The sequence below is a fragment of the Oncorhynchus masou genome, unplaced genomic scaffold, assembly GCF_036934945.1.
Source record: "Oncorhynchus masou masou isolate Uvic2021 unplaced genomic scaffold, UVic_Omas_1.1 unplaced_scaffold_2003, whole genome shotgun sequence".
NCBI lineage: Eukaryota > Metazoa > Chordata > Actinopteri > Salmoniformes > Salmonidae > Oncorhynchus > Oncorhynchus masou.
Genome location: NW_027008493.1, coordinates 1 through 17,341, shown reverse-complemented (window position 1 = coordinate 17,341; position 17,341 = coordinate 1). Strand labels below are relative to the sequence as shown.

The 17,341-nt window shown below is 42.4% G+C and overlaps 1 protein-coding gene across 1 annotated transcript in view; it reads right to left on the bottom strand.

The window, feature by feature from the left end:
• The window catches only part of LOC135532744 (collagen alpha-1(IX) chain-like), a 53,247-nt gene extending 36,386 nt beyond the window's left edge, over positions 1-16,861 (bottom strand). The window contains exons 1-11 of the mRNA XM_064960190.1: positions 16,832-16,861; positions 16,678-16,734; positions 16,299-16,352; positions 4,737-4,790; positions 3,289-3,342; positions 3,154-3,207; positions 2,908-2,961; positions 2,712-2,765; positions 2,465-2,518; positions 2,151-2,204; positions 1,787-1,831 (exon numbers count right to left, since the gene is read on the bottom strand). Coding sequence (XP_064816262.1) covers positions 1,787-1,831; positions 2,151-2,204; positions 2,465-2,518; positions 2,712-2,765; positions 2,908-2,961; positions 3,154-3,207; positions 3,289-3,342; positions 4,737-4,790; positions 16,299-16,352; positions 16,678-16,734; positions 16,832-16,855 — 558 coding nt within the window. The 5' untranslated portion in view covers positions 16,856-16,861. The remainder of the gene's footprint in view (positions 1-1,786; positions 1,832-2,150; positions 2,205-2,464; positions 2,519-2,711; positions 2,766-2,907; positions 2,962-3,153; positions 3,208-3,288; positions 3,343-4,736; positions 4,791-16,298; positions 16,353-16,677; positions 16,735-16,831) is intronic.
• Between the last annotated feature and the right edge of the window lie 480 nt (positions 16,862-17,341).

The following is a 17,341-nucleotide window of genomic DNA, read 5'->3' as shown; positions in this document are numbered from 1 at the left end:
GAATGCAGCCTCAGGATGTATGGATTCCAATTTGCAAAGGGTCAAATAAAGTTCGTTCAGAGCCATCGATGTGTCTGCTTGGGGGGGAATATATACGGCTGTGATTATAATCGAAGAGAATTCCCTTGGTAGATAATGCGGTCTACATTTGATTGTGAGGAATTCTAAATCAGGTGAACAGAAGGACTTGAGTTCCTGTATGTTGTTGTGGCCACACCACGTCTCGTTAGCCATAAGGCATACGTCCCCGCCCCTCTTCTTACCAGAAAGATGTTTGTTTCTGTCGGCGCCATGCGTGGAGGAACCAGCTGGCTGCACCGACTCCGATAGCGTCTCTCCAGTGAGCCATGTTTCCGTGAAGCAAAGAACGTTACAGTCTCTGATGTCCCTCTGGAATGCTACCCTTGCTCGGATTTCATCAACCTTGTTGTCAAGAGACTGGACATTGGCGAGAAGAATGCTAGGGAGTGGTGCACGATGTGCCCGTCTCCGGAGTCTGACCAGAAGACCGCTTCATTTCCCTCTTTTACGAAGTCATTTTTTTGGGTCGCCGGCTGGGATCCATTCCGTTGTCCTGGGTGAAAGGCAGAACACAGGATCCGCTTCGTGAAAGTCATATTCTTGGTCGTACTGATGGTGAGTTGACGCTGCTCTTATATTCAGTAGTTCTTCTCGACTGTATGTAATGAAACCTAAGATGACCTGGGGTACTAATGTAAGAAATAACACGTAAAAAAAAACAAAAAACTGCATAGTTTCCTAGAAACGCAAAGCGAGGCGGCCATCTCTGTCGGCGCCGGAAGTTGTTGTGGTCAGATGAAACCAAAATGGAGCTCTTTGCCATTACTCAACTCGCCATGTTTGGAGGAGGAGGAATGCTGCCTATGACCCCAAGAACATCATCCCCACCGTCAAACATGGAGGTGGAAACATTATGCTTTGGGGGTGTTTTTCTGCTAAGGGGACAGGACAACATCACCGCATCAAAGGGACGATGGACAGGGCCATGTACCGTCAAATCTTGGGTGAGAACCTCCTTCCCTCAGCCAGGGCATTGAAAATGGGTCGTGGATGGGTATTCCAGCATGACAATGACCCAAAACACATGGCCAAGGCAACAAAGGAGTGGCTCAAGAAGAAGCACATTAAGGTCCTGGAGTGGCCTAGCCAGTCTCCAGACCTTAATCCCATAGAAAATCTGTGGAGGGAGTTGAAGGTTCGAGTTGCCAAACGTCAGCCTTGAAATCTTAATGACTTGGAGAAGATCTGCAAAGAGGAGTAGGACAAACTCACCCCTGAGATGTGTGCAAATCTGGTGGCCAACTACAAGAAACATCTGACCTCTGTGATTGCCGACAAGGGTTTTGCCACCAAGTACCAAGTCATGTTTTGGAGGGGTCAAATAATTATTTCCCTCATTAAAATGCAAATCAATTTATAACATTTTTGACATGTGTTTTTCTGGATTTTTTGTTGTTATTCTGTCTCTCACTGTTCAAATAAACCTACCATTAAAATTATAGACTGATCATTTCTGTATTAGTGGGCAAACATACAAAATCAGCAGGGGATCAAATACTTTTTCCCCTCACTGTAGGTCAGTACCCATGCTCTTATCCAGCTGCAGCTCCTCAGTGACATAGATTAGCTCTATTTGTCAAAAGGGTTGAGTTTATGGCACAGAGTAATTAATGCCCATTGGCTGTAGATGAATTGATGTAAGTGGTGCATTGTGGGTGAATTAGGAATTAGAATACTATTTTAATAGGATCTCTATGATGCCTACCTTCTCTCCACCAGTTCCTTTAGAGCCAGGAGAACCAGGTAATCCCTAGAGAGGAAACACAACATTGCCAATCAAAATCAATCTAGAGTAAAGAGAATTATCATGTAAATACCTAGAATACATTTGACCAAACCACTCATCCATGTATTATCCATTTCAAAGATGTTGTTGAAAACATGAAAATCTCAAAATCTCGTAAAACAAAAGAACCTACACAATGGTGGTTGTCAATCAGAAACAATTATCTCATGTTATAATTATTATGTTATTTCACATCAGGATTACAATATGGGAGGCTGAGGAGGATTACACAGGCGCAACCAATCAGAACACATGTTAGTGTGAGGTCAAAGGTCATACTTACAGGAAGTCCCTGAAGCCCCACCTCCCCTGGAGACCCAGCCTTGCCAATGGTGCCCTGTGGAGAAAGAGAGTTATGTGAGTTAAGATGAATTTTTGACATCACAGTTATAATCCTAACTTGATTTGACAACTCCTGCTGATTCCTCTGTTCAAACAGTATGAATCCCATTTTATAGTAGACTTTTCAGAATGCTGTGATCTCCATTGCCAAGCCAATAGAAATCGCTGCAGAAAAGAATCACTGTAGACCTATGAGAGGGCACAGCAGAACTAGAACGATGCATCTAAACATCTTACAGTAGGTCCTGTCCATACCTTTCCACCTGGCAATCCAGGAATACCTTCACGGCCATCCACTCCTGACAAACCCTAGACATGAACAAAGAACCACGACAATTATTCCATGACAAGTGTTAATGTTCCAAGAAGGTTCTATGAATGGTTCTGTGTCTTAAATGATTCTAAGAGTCTAAGAATACACAACAGACAGGATATGCTTTACATTTTCCACCACCAAGACTGATTGTTTATGCTGTGATACAATAGTCACAGTAATACTTACACCCTTTCCCTTGGGCCCAGGAAGACCTGTGATTCCTCTTCCACCTTGAGATCCCTAGATAACAACACAATAGGATAAAGAACCAATCAGGGCATCAGCATTACACCATCACCACCACCCCAGACAGTGACTAAAGACAAGAATCAATTTGTCCATGTGAAACCATGGTAGGTGCATGTTTTACTCTGAAACCCACCTCATCACCTTTAGGACCAGACTCTCCCATCACGCCCCTCTGGCCTTGGTCACCCTAACAAGAGACAGCATCATCATATTGTAAGACAAAACCTTTTTACAGATGTTTAATCATGTCCTTCATTGAGAACACAACACATAATGTCATGTGAACAGTGCCGTATTCCTGAAACACTCACCTTTCCAGAGGTCTAACATTAGTGAAATCATAATGAACAGGAGAAGGGGATTATGGGAGAATACTTACAGTGGCTCCTTCAACACCCTGGGGACCTGGATCTCCATCATGTCCTCGTGCTCCCTGTCACAACACCAGGGGTATATTAGCATTAAGATGACAGAGAGGATTGAAATACAATTCACTTCAAAGAGTGACTCTTACCAGTCCACCTTTGGGCCCCATCATTCCAGTGGAGCCTCTGATTCCCTGAGGACCCTGGAATCACACAACAGCAGAAAGACAAACTGTCACAAACTGTCACCATAGACAGTCTGTTCTATTATCACTACAGACAGTCTGTTCTATTATCACTACAGACAGTCTGTTCTATTATCAATACAGACAGTCTGTTATATTATCACTACAGACAGTCTGTTCTATTATCACTATAGACAGTCTGTTCTATTATCACTATAGACAGTCTGTTATAATATCACTACAGACAGTCTGTTATATTATCACTACAGACAGTCTGTTCTATTATCACTACAGACAGTATGTTATATTATCACTACACAGTCTGTTCTATTATCACTACAAACAGTCTGTTATATTATCACTACAGACAGTCTGTTCTATTATCGCTACAGACAGTCTGTTCTATTATCACTACAGACGGTCTGTTCTATTATCACTACAGACAGTCTGTTCTATTATCACTACAGACAGTCTGTTATATTATCACTACAGACAGTCTGTTATATTATCGCTACAGACAGTCTGTTCTATTATCACTACAGACAGTCTGTTCTATTATCACTACAGACAGTCTGTTCTATTATCACTACAGACAGTCTGTTATATTATCACTACAGACAGTCTGTTCTATTATCACTACAGACAGTCTGTTCTATTATCACTAGACAGTCTGTTCTATTAATCACTACAGACAGTCTGTTCTATTATCACTACAGACAACCTGTTATATTATCACTAGACAGTCTGTTCTATTATCACTACAGACAGTCTGTTCTATTATCACTACAGACAGTCTGTTATATTACCACTACAGACAGTCTGTTCTATTATCACTACAGAGAGTCTGTTCTATTATCACTACAGACAGTCTGTTCTATTATCACTACAGACAGTCTGTTCTATTATCACTACAGACAGTCTGTTATAATATCACTACAGACAGTCTGTTCTATTATCACTAGACAGTCTGTTCTATTAATCACTACAGACAGTCTGTTCTATTATCACTACAGACAGTCTGTTATATTACCACTACAGACAGTCTGTTCTATTATCACTACAGACAGTCTGTTCTATTATCACTACAGACAGTCTGTTATATTATCACTACAGACAGTCTGTTATATTATCACTACAGACAGTCTGTTCTATTATCACTACAGACAGTCTGTTCTATTATCACTACAGACAGTCTGTTATATTATCACTACAGACAGTCTGTTCTATTATCACTACAGACAGTCTGTTCTATTATCACAACAGACAGTCTGTTCTATTACCACTACAGACAGTCTGTTATATTATCACTACAGACAGTCTGTTATTTTATCACTACAGACAGTCTGTTCTATTATCACTATAGACAGTCTGTTCTATTATCTGTTAAGGGTAGGTTAATGAGCGTATCAAACCGTTGGGCCCTGGGATCCGAGGTCCCCTGTGGTTCCCTGGTCACCCTCTTCACCCTAGAGAGAGAGAGAGGTAACATGCAGACATCAGTAAGATGAACAGCTGCGTATGACAGAGACATTAAAACATAAGTAGGTACATTTATAGGAGGATAGAAAGATGGATTTCAAATGTAAGCTGTTTCAAAACAACTTTAATGGCCGCAAAACAACTCCCATGGGCTTTAAACCAATGTTCCTACAGCCTTGTTGACTCAGATACATGACACACGTTTCAATGAAATTGACTCTACTGCTGATCACATTGCCAAAGGTGTGAGTGCTGTCAGCTGTCAGAGACTACACGCTTTGACTTGTGAGTAAAAAGCATGTTCTACACCAGACACCCTTCAATAGAGCCACTAAGCAAGGCTGAATTCTATACATGGAGAAAGTCATTTACAGTCCATGGATACATGGAGTCTTGAATCCAGACAGACAGACAGTCAATGGAGTTATAGGCCACGAGGTGATGAAGTGACTTGGGTATAGAACTGAACTTAGTTCCTTATATATGGATGTATGGAACCATTACAGGGCTGAGTGTGGATGTGTTAGCATGGCATTCCACATCAACCATAACCCCTGCATCACTAACATGGGTCTGCGTCCCAAATCACACCCTAATCCCTATAAAGTGATCTACTTTTGACCAGGGCCCATAGGGCTGTGTTCATAAATAGAGCACTATGTAGGGAATGAGGTGTCATTGGCGACGCAGGCATGGAAATAGATTACTTTCAGGCAACATATCACTCACAGCCTTTCTAAATGCAATGAGGCAAAAAAATGAAAAGGTGTGAGGTTTATGTTGTGCAGAGATCCTATAGCATGTAGAGATCCTATAGCATGTAGAGATCCTATAGCAGGTAGAGATCCTATAGCAGGCAGAGATCCTATAGCAGGTAGAGATCCTATAGCAGGCAGAGATCCTATAGCAGGTAGAGATCCTATAGCAGGTAGAGATCCTATAGCAGGTAGAGATCCTACAGCAGGTAGAGATCCTATAGCAGGTAGAGATCCTATAGCAGGTAGAGATCCTATAGCAGGCAGAGATCCTATAGCAGGTAGAGATCCTATAGCAGGCAGAGATCCTATAGCAGGTAGAGATCCTATAGCAGGTAGAGATCCTATAGCAGGTAGAGATCCTATAGCATGTAGAGATCCTATAGCAGGTAGAGATCCTATAGCAGGTAGAAATCCTATAGCAGGTAGAAATCCTATAGCAGGTAGAGATCCTATAGCAGGTAGAGATCCTATAGCAGGTAGAAATCCTATAGCAGGTAGAGATCCTATAGCATGTAGTGATCCTATAGCATGTAGAGATCCTATAGCAGGTAGAGATCCTATAGCATGTAGAGATCCTATAGCAGGTAGAAATCCTATAGCAGGTAGAGATCCTATAGCAGGTAGAGATCCTATAGCAGGTAGAAATCCTATAGCATGTAGAGATCCTATAGCAGGTAGAGATCCTATAGCATGTAGAGATCCTATAGCAGGTAGAAATCCTATAGCAGGTAGAGATCCTATAGCAGGTAGAGATCCTATAGCAGGTAGAAATCCTATAGCATGTAGAGATCCTATAGCAGGTAGAAATCCTATAGCAGGTAGAGATCCTATAGCAGGTAGAGATCCTATAGCAGGTAGAAATCCTATAGCAGGCAGAGATCCTATAGCATGTAGAGATCCTATAGCAGGTAGAAATCCTATAGCAGGTAGAGATCCTATAGCAGGTAGAGATCCTATAGCATGTAGAGATCCTATAGCAGGTAGAGATCCTATAGCAGGTAGAGATCATATAGCAGGTAGAAATCCTATAGCAGGTAGAGATCCTATAGCAGGTAGAGATCCTATAGCAGGTAGAGATCCTATAGCAGGTAGAGATCCTATAGCATGTAGACAGGTCAAGATCCTATAGCAGGTAGAGATCCTATAGCATGTAGAGATCCTATAGCAGGCAGAGATCCTATAGCAGGTAGAGATCATATAGCATGTAGAGATCCTATAGCAGGTAGAGATCCTATAGCAGGTAGAGATCCTATAGCATGTAGACAGGTCGAGATCCTATAGCAGGCAGAGATCCTATAGCAGGTAGAGATCATATAGCAGGTAGAGATCCTATAGCAGGTAGAGATCCTATAGCATGTAGAGATCCTATAGCAAGTAGAGATCCTATAGCATGTAGACAGGTAGAGATCCTATAGCATGTAGAGATCCTATAGCATGTAGAGATCCTATAGCAGGCAGAGATCCTATAGCAGGTAGAGATCCTATAGCATGTAGACAGGTGGAGATCCTGTAGCAGGTAGAGATCCTATAGCATGTAGAGATCCTATAGCAGGCAGAGATCCTATAGCAGGTAGAGATCCTATAGCATGTAGAGATCCTATAGCATGTAGAGATCCTATAGCATGTAGAGATCCTATAGCAGGTAGAGATCCTATAGCAGGTAGAGATCCTATAGCATGTAGACAGGTCGAGATCCTATAGCAGGTAGAGATCCTATAGCAGGCAGAGATCCTATAGCAGGTAGAGATCATATAGCAGGTAGAGATCCTATAGCAGGTAGAGATCCTATAGCATGTAGACAGGTCGAGATCCTATAGCAGGTAGAGATCCTATAGCATGTAGAGATCCTATAGCAGGCAGAGATCCTATAGCAGGTAGAGATCCTATAGCATGTAGAGATCCTATAGCATGTAGAGATCCTATAGCAGGTAGAGATCCTATAGCATGTAGAGATCCTATAGCAGGTAGAGATCCTATAGCAGGTAGAGATCATATAGCAGGTAGAAATCCTATAGCAGGTAGAAATCCTATAGCAGGTAGAGATCCTATAGCAGGTAGAGATCTTATAGCAGGTAGAGATCCTATAGCATGTAGAGATCCTATAGCAGGTAGAAATCCTATAGCAGGTAGAGATCCTATAGCATGTAGAGATCCTATAGCAAGTAGAGATCCTATAGCATGTAGAGATCCTATAGCAGGTAGAGATCCTATAGCATGTAGAGATCCTATAGCAGGTAGAAATCCTATAGCAGGTAGAGATCCTATAGCATGTAGACAGGTCGAGATCCTATAGCAGGTAGAGATCCTATAGCATGTAGAGATCCTATAGCAGGCAGAGATCCTATAGCAGGTAGAGATCCTATAGCATGTAGAGATCCTATAGCATGTAGAGATCCTATAGCAGGTAGAGATCCTATAGCATGTAGAGATCCTATAGCAGGTAGAGACCCTATAGCAGGTAGAGATCCTATAGCATGTAGAGATCCTATAGCATGTAGAGATCCTATAGCATGTAGAGATCCTATAGCAGGTAGAGATCCTATAGCAGGTAGAGATCCTATAGCATGTAGACAGGTCGAGATCCTATAGCAGTTAGAGATCCTATAGCAGGCAGAGATCCTATAGCAGGTAGAGATCATATAGCAGGTAGAGATCCTATAGCAGGTAGAGATCCTATAGCATGTAGACAGGTCGAGATCCTATAGCAGGTAGAGATCCTATAGCATGTAGAGATCCTATAGCAGGCAGAGATCCTATAGCAGGTAGAGATCCTATAGCATGTAGAGATCCTATAGCATGTAGAGATCCTATAGCATGTAGACAGGTCGAGATCCTATAGCAGGTAGAGATCCTATAGCAGGCAGAGATCCTATAGCAGGTAGAGATCATATAGCAGGTAGAGATCCTATAGCAGGTAGAGATCCTATAGCATGTAGAGATCCTATAGCATGTAGAGATCCTATAGCATGTAGACAGGTCGAGATCCTATAGCAGGTAGAGATCCTATAGCAGGCAGAGATCCTATAGCAGGTAGAGATCATATAGCAGGTACAGATCCTATAGCAGGTAGAGATCCTATAGCATGTAGACAGGTGGAGATCCTATAGCAGGTAGAGATCCTATAGCATGTAGACAGGTCGAGATCCTATAGCAGGTAGAGATCCTATAGCATGTAGAGATCCTATAGCAGGCAGAGATCCTATAGCAGGTAGAGATCCTATAGCATGTAGAGATCCTATAGCATGTAGAGATCCTATAGCATGTAGACAGGTCGAGATCCTATAGCAGGTAGAGATCCTATAGCAGGCAGAGATCCTATAGCAGGTAGAGATCATATAGCAGGTAGAGATCCTATAGCAGGTAGAGATCCTATAGCATGTAGACAGGTCGAGATCCTATAGCAGGTAGAGATCCTATAGCATGTAGAGATCCTATAGCAGGCAGAGATCCTATAGCAGGTAGAGATCCTATAGCATGTAGAGATCCTATAGCATGTAGAGATCCTATAGCAGGTAGAGATCCTATAGCAGGTAGAGATCCTATAGCAGGTAGAGATCCTATAGCAGGTAGAGATCATATAGCAGGTAGAAATCCTATAGCAGGTAGAAATCCTATAGCAGGTAGAGATCCTATAGCAGGTAGAGATCCTATAGCAGGTAGAGATCCTATAGCATGTAGAGATCCTATAGCAGGTAGAAATCCTATAGCAGGTAGAGATCCTATAGCATGTAGAGATCCTATAGCAAGTAGAGATCCTATAGCATGTAGAGATCCTATAGCAGGTAGAGATCCTATAGCAGGTAGAGATCCTATAGCATGTAGAGATCCTATAGCTGGTAGAGATCCTATAGCATGTAGAGATCCTATAGCAGGTAGAGATCCTATAGCAGGTAGAGATCCTATAGCATGTAGACAGGTCGAGATCCTATAGCAGGTAGAGATCCTATAGCATGTAGAGATCCTATAGCAGGCAGAGATCCTATAGCAGGTAGAGATCATATAGCATGTAGAGATCCTATAGCAGGTAGAGATCCTATAGCATGTAGAGATCCTATAGCAGGTAGAGATCCTATAGCATGTAGACAGGTAGAGATCCTATAGCATGTAGAGATCCTATAGCATGTAGAGATCCTATAGCAGGCAGAGATCCTATAGCAGGTAGAGATCCTATAGCATGTAGAGATCCTATAGCAGGTAGAGATCATATAGCAGGTAGAGATCCTATAGCAGGTAGAGATCCTATAGCATGTAGACAGGTCAAGATCCTATAGCAGGTAGAGATCCTATAGCATGTAGAGATCCTATAGCAGGCAGAGATTTCTATAGCAGGTAGAGATCCTATAGCATGTAGAGATCCTATAGCATGTAGACAGGTCGAGATCCTATAGCATGTAGAGATCCTATAGCAGGTAGAGATCCTATAGCAGGTAGAGATCCAATAGCAGGTAGAGATCCTATAGCATGTAGAGATCCTATAGCAGGTAGAGATCCTATAGCATGTAGAGATCCTATAGCAGGTAGAGATCCTATAGCAGGTAGAGATCCTATAGCAGGTAGAAATCCTATAGCAGGTAGAAATCCTATAGCAGGTAGAGATCCTATAGCAGGTAGAGATCCTATAGCAGGTAGAGATCCTATAGCATGTAGAGATCCTATAGCAGGTAGAAATCCTATAGCAGGTAGAGATCCTATAGCATGTAGAGATCCTATAGCAAGTAGAGATCCTATAGCATGTAGAGATCCTATAGCAGGTAGAGATCCTATAGCAGGTAGAGATCCTATAGCATGTAGAGATCCTATAGCTGGTAGAGATCCTATAGCATGTAGAGATCCTATAGCAGGTAGAGATCCTATAGCAGGTAGAGATCCTATAGCATGTAGACAGGTCGAGATCCTATAGCAGGTAGAGATCCTATAGCATGTAGAGATCCTATAGCAGGCAGAGATCCTATAGCAGGTAGAGATCATATAGCATGTAGAGATCCTATAGCAGGTAGAGATCCTATAGCAGGTAGAGATCCTATAGCATGTAGAGATCCTATAGCAAGTAGAGATCCTATAGCATGTAGACAGGTAGAGATCCTATAGCATGTAGAGATCCTATAGCATGTAGAGATCCTATAGCAGGCAGAGATCCTATAGCAGGTAGAGATCCTATAGCATGTAGACAGGTGGAGATCCTGTAGCAGGTAGAGATCCTATAGCATGTAGAGATCCTATAGCAGGTAGAGATCCTATAGCAGGTAGAGATCCTATAGCATGTAGAGATCCTATAGCATGTAGAGATCCTATAGTATGTAGAGATCCTATAGCAGGTAGAGATCATATAGCAGGTAGAGATCCTATAGCAGGTAGAGATCCTATAGCATGTAGACAGGTCAAGATCCTATAGCAGGTAGAGATCCTATAGCATGTAGAGATCCTATAGCAGGCAGAGATTTCTATAGCAGGTAGAGATCCTATAGCATGTAGAGATCCTATAGCATGTAGACAGGTCGAGAACCTATAGCATGTAGAGATCCTATAGCAGGTAGAGATCCTATAGCAGGTAGAGATCCAATAGCAGGTAGAGATCCTATAGCATGTAGAGATCCTATAGCAGGTAGAGATCCTATAGCAGGTAGAGATCCTATAGCAGGTAGAGATCCTATAGCATGTAGAGATCCTATAGCATGTAGAGATCCTATAACAGGTAGAAATCCTATAGCAGGTAGAGATCCTATAGCAGGTAGAGATCCTATAGCATGTAGAGATCCTATAGCAGTTAGAAATCCTATAGCAGGTAGAAATCCTATAGCAGGTAGAGATCCTATAGCAGGTAGAGATCCTATAGCATGTAGAGATCCTATAGCAGGTAGAAATCCTATAGCAGGTAGAGATCCTATAGCAGGTAGAGATCCTATAGCTGGTAGAAATCCTATAATCAAATCAAATTTAGTTGTCACATACACATGGTTAGCAGATGTTAATGCGAGTGTAGCGAAATGCTTGTGCTCTAGTTCTGACAATGCAGTAATAACCAACAACTAATCTAACTAACAATTCCAAAACTACTGTCTTATACACACAAGTGTAAGGGGATAAAGAATATGTACATAAAGATATATGAATGAGTGATGGTATAGAGCAGCATAGGCAAGATACAGTAGATGGTATCGAGTACAGTATATACATATGAGATGAGTATGTAAACAAAGTGGCATAGTTAAAGTGGCTAGTGATACATGTATTACATAAAGATGCAGTAGATGATATAGAGTACAGTATATACGTATACATATGAGATGAATAATGTAGGGTATGTAAACATTATATTAGGTAGCATTGTTTAAAGTGGCTAGTGATACATGTATTACATAAAGATGCAGTAGATGATATAGAGTACAGTATATACGTATACATATGAGATGAATAATGTAGGGTATGTATACATTATATTAGGTAGCATTGTTTATAACATGTAGAGATCCTATAGCAGGTAGAGATCCTATAGCATGTAGAGATCCTATAGCAGGTAGAGATCCTATAGCATGTAGACAGGTCGAGATCCTATAGCAGGTAGAGATCCTATAGCATGAAGAGATCCTATAGCAAGTAGAGATCCTATAGCATGTAGAGATCCTATAGCAGGTAGAGATCCTATAGCAGGTAGAGATCCTATAGCATGTAGAGATCCTATAGCAGGTAGAGATCCTATAGCAGGTAGAGATCCTATAGCATGTAGACAGGTCGAGATCCTATAGCAGGTAGAGATCCTATAGCATGTAGAGATCCTATAGCAGGCAGAGATCCTATAGCAGGTAGAGATCATATAGCATGTAGAGATCCTATAGCAGGTAGAGATCCTATAGCATGTAGACAGGTCGAGATCCTATAGCAGGCAGAGATCCTATAGCAGGTAGAGATCATATAGCATGTAGACAGGTAGAGATCCTATAGCATGTGGAGATCCTATAGCATGTAGAGATCCTATAGCAGGCAGAGATCCTATAGCAGGTAGAGATCCTATAGCATGTAGACAGGTGGAGATCCTGTAGCAGGTAGAGATCCTATAGCATGTAGAGATCCTATAGCAGGCAGAGATCCTATAGCAGGTAGAGATCATATAGCAGGTAGAGATCCTATAGCAGGTAGAGAACCTATAGCATGTAGACAGGTCGAGATCCTATAGCAGGTAGAGATCCTATAGCATGTAGAGATCCTATAGCAGGCAGAGATCCTATAGCAGGTAGAGATCCTATAGCATGTAGAGATCCTATAGCATGTAGAGATCCTATAGCATGTAGAGATCCTATAGCAGGTAGAGATCCTATAGCAGGTAGAGATCCTATAGCATGTAGACAGGTCGAGATCCTATAGCAGGTAGAGATCCTATAGCAGGCAGAGATCCTATAGCAGGTAGAGATCATATAGCAGGTAGAGATCCAATAGCAGGTAGAGATCCTATAGCATGTAGACAGGTCGAGATCCTATAGCAGGTAGAGATCCTATAGCATGTAGAGATCCTATAGCAGGCAGAGATCCTATAGCAGGTAGAGATCCTATAGCATGTAGAGATCCTATAGCATGTAGAGATCCTATAGCAGGTAGAGATCCTATAGCATGTAGAGATCCTATAGCAGGTAGAGATCCTATAGCAGGTAGAGATCATATAGCAGGTAGAGATCATATAGCAGGTAGAGATCCTATAGCATGTAGACAGGTCGAGATCCTATAGCAGGTAGAGATCCTATAGCATGTAGAGATCCTATAGCAGGCAGAGATCCTATAGCAGGTAGAGATCCTATAGCATGTAGAGATCCTATAGCATGTAGAGATCCTATCGCAGGTAGAGATCCTATAGCATGTAGAGATCCTATAGCAGGTAGAGATCCTATAGCAGGCAGAGATCCTATAGCAGGCAGAGATCCTATAGCAGGCAGAGATCCTATAGCAGGTAGAGATCCTACAGCAGGTTGAGATCCTATAGCAGGTAGAGATCCTATAGCAGGCAGAGATCCTATAGCAGGTAGAGATCCTATAGCAGGTAGAGATCCTATAGCAGGTAGAGATCCTATAGCAGGTAGAGATCCTATAGCAGGTAGAGATCCTATAGCAGGTAGAAATCCTATAGCAGGCAGAGATCCTATAGCATGTAGAGATCCTATAGCAGGTAGAAATCCTATAGCAGGTAGAGATCCTATAGCAGGTAGAGATCCTATAGCATGTAGAGATCCTATAGCAGGTAGAGATCCTATAGCAGGTAGAGATCATATAGCAGGTAGAAATCCTATAGCAGGTAGAGATCCTATAGCAGGTAGAGATCCTATAGCAGGTAGAGATCCTATAGCAGGTAGAGATAACATAGCAGGTAGAGATCCGATAGCAGGTAGAGATCCTATAGCAGGTAGAGATCCTATAGCAGGTAGAGATAACATAGCAGGTAGAGATCCGATAGCAGGTAGAGATAACATAGCAGGTAGAGATCCTATAGCAGGTAGAGATCCTATAGCAGGTAGAAATCCTATAATCAAATCAAATTTTATTTGTCACATACACATGGTTAGCAGATGTTAATGCGAGTGTAGCGAAATGCTTGTGCTCTAGTTCTGACAATGCAGTAATAACCAACAACTAATCTAACTAACAATTCCAAAACTACTGTCTTATACACACAAGTGTAAGGGGATAAAGAATATGTACATAAAGATATATGAATGAGTGATGGTATAGAGCAGCATAGGCAAGATACAGTAGATGGTATCGAGTACAGTATATACATATGAGATGAGTATGTAAACAAAGTGGCATAGTTAAAGTGGCTAGTGATACATGTATTACATAAAGATGCAGTAGATGATATAGAGTACAGTATATACGTATACATATGAGATGAATAATGTAGGGTATGTAAACATTATATTCGGTAGCATTGTTTATAGCAGGTAGAGATCCTATAGCAGGTAGAGATCCTATAGCATGTAGAGATCCTATAGCAGGTAGAGATCCTATAGCATGTAGACAGGTCGAGATCCTATAGCAGGTAGAGATCCTATAGCATGTAGAGATCCTATAGCAAGTAGAGATCCTATAGCATGTAGAGATCCTATAGCAGGTAGAGATCCTATAGCAGGTAGAGATCCTATAGCATGTAGAGATCCTATAGCAGGTAGATATCCTATAGCATGTAGAGATCCTATAGCAGGTAGAGATCCTATAGCATGTAGACAGGTCGAGATCCTATAGCAGGTAGAGATCCTATAGCATGTAGAGATCCTATAGCAGGCAGAGATCCTATAGCAGGTAGAGATCATATAGCATGTAGAGATCCTATACCAGGTAGAGATCCTATAGCAGGTAGAGATCCTATAGCATGTAGACAGGTCGAGATCCTATAGCAGGCAGAGATCCTATAGCAGGTAGAGATCATATAGCAGGTAGAGATCCTATAGCAGGTAGAGATCCTATAGCATGTAGAGATCCTATAGCAAGTAGAGATCCTATAGCATGTAGACAGGTAGAGATCCTATAGCATGTAGAGATCCTATAGCATGTAGAGATCCTATAGCAGGCAGAGATCCTATAGCAGGTAGAGATCCTATAGCATGTAGACAGGTGGAGATCCTGTAGCAGGTAGAGATCCTATAGCATGTAGAGATCCTATAGCAGGCAGAGATCCTATAGCAGGTAGAGATCCTATAGCATGTAGAGATCCTATAGCAGGTAGAGATCCTATAGCATGTAGAGATCCTATAGCAGGTAGAGATCCTATAGCAGGTAGAGATCCTATAGCATGTAGACAGGTCGAGATCCTATAGCAGGTAGAGATCCTATAGCAGGCAGAGATCCTATAGCAGGTAGAGATCATATAGCAGGTAGAGATCCTATAGCAGGTAGAGATCCTATAGCATGTAGACAGGTCGAGATCCTATAGCAGGTAGAGATCCTATAGCATGTAGAGATCCTATAGCATGTAGAGATCCTATAGCAGGTAGAGATCCTATAGCAGGCAGAGATCCTATAGCAGGTAGAGATCCTACAGCAGGTTGAGATCCTATAGCAGGTAGAGATCCTATAGCAGGCAGAGATCCTATAGCAGGTAGAGATCCTATAGCAGGCAGAGATCCTATAGCAGGTAGAGATCCTGACTGCATGGATCACAGGCCCTGACCGCATGGATCTCAGCCCTGACCACATGGATCACAGGCCCTGACTGGACGGATCTCAGCCCTGACCACATGGATCACAGGCCCTGACTGGACGGATCTCAGCCCTGACCACATGGATCTCAGGCCCTGACTGGATGGATCACAGGCTGGACGGATCTCAGCCCTGACCACATGGATCACAGGCCCTGACTGGACGGATCTCAGCCCTGACCACATGGACCACAGGCCCTGACCACATGGATCTCAGGCGCTGACTGGATGGATCACAGGCTGGACGGATCTCAGCCCTGACCACACAGATCACAGTCACTGGATGCATACTGACAGCTAATAAGTAGCAGTGAGAGTATTTCTTGTAATGTCTAATCTGAATATCTTGGTCAGTCAAGATGTAAAGCTGATCTCATGACGCATCACATGAAGCAATGAGACCAGAGGAGCTACAAAGCTCCAAGCGTATTCTATGTCATGGAAACATCTGGTCTGGTTTTCCAAGAAACAGACTAAACCTAGTTAAGGACCAAGTCATTTTAATGCCATGTAGGTTTTTGTTCAGTTCTCTGAATGTGTATAAAATGTAAGCCCTTACCTTGTGCCCTTGTTTCCCAGGCTCTCCTCCTTCCCCCTTTACTCCTTTGTGACCCTAGAAAACAGAGGAACATTAAGCTTAAACACCTTCCCCAATCTCTATCACATATCACTGTTAGACTATCATTATACTAACTGTGAAGACAATAGAATAGATTTAAACTAATGACTTCTGTGAGGCTGTAGGTTGAAGCAGCTATGGTTACCTTTAGCACAATATATGATAACTTATGAGACCAAGCTATCAATACACCACTGGCTATGTTCCAATGCCCTTCCTAGCACACCACTGAGAACGTTTATCCATTACATAACTTCATATGATACACTAGTGAGGGCATGCACTCTCCTTGGCCCTTGACCCTTGACCATTGACTCACCTTCATCCCAGGGAGGCCGGGATGACCAGGTGTCCCAGGTGGACAGGCACCAGGGCACTAAACAGCAGCAGGATAAATCAACAGGGTCAGATTATCACTCATACGTGTAATGCCAGGCACTGAGTTGTGTGAACTTGAACGAACAAAGTCTTACCAGCTCGGCACTCAAATCCTGCATCCCTGCTGCACCCTGAAAAACACATCATTTTGAGAATTGTTAATCAGTTGATTAGGAAGATTAGATGACTGTTCAAAGTACTACTCTGTGTTCGATGTACTACTCACTCTCGGCCCTACTGATCCACAGATGTACTACTCACTCTAGGCCCTACTGATCCACAGATGTACTACTCACTCTAGGCCCTACTGATCCACAGATGTACTACTCACTCTCGGCCCTACTGATCCACAGATGTACTACTCATTCTAGGCCCTACTGATCCACAGATGTACTACTCACTCTCGGCCCTACTGACCCACAGATGTACTACTCACTCTAGGCCCTGCTGATCCACAGATGTACTACTCACTCTAGGCCCTGCTGATCCACAGATGTACTACTCACTCTAGGCCCTACTGATCCACAGATGTACTACTCACTCTAGGCCCTGCTGATCCACAGATGTACTACTCACTCTAGGCCCTGCTGATCCACAGATGTACT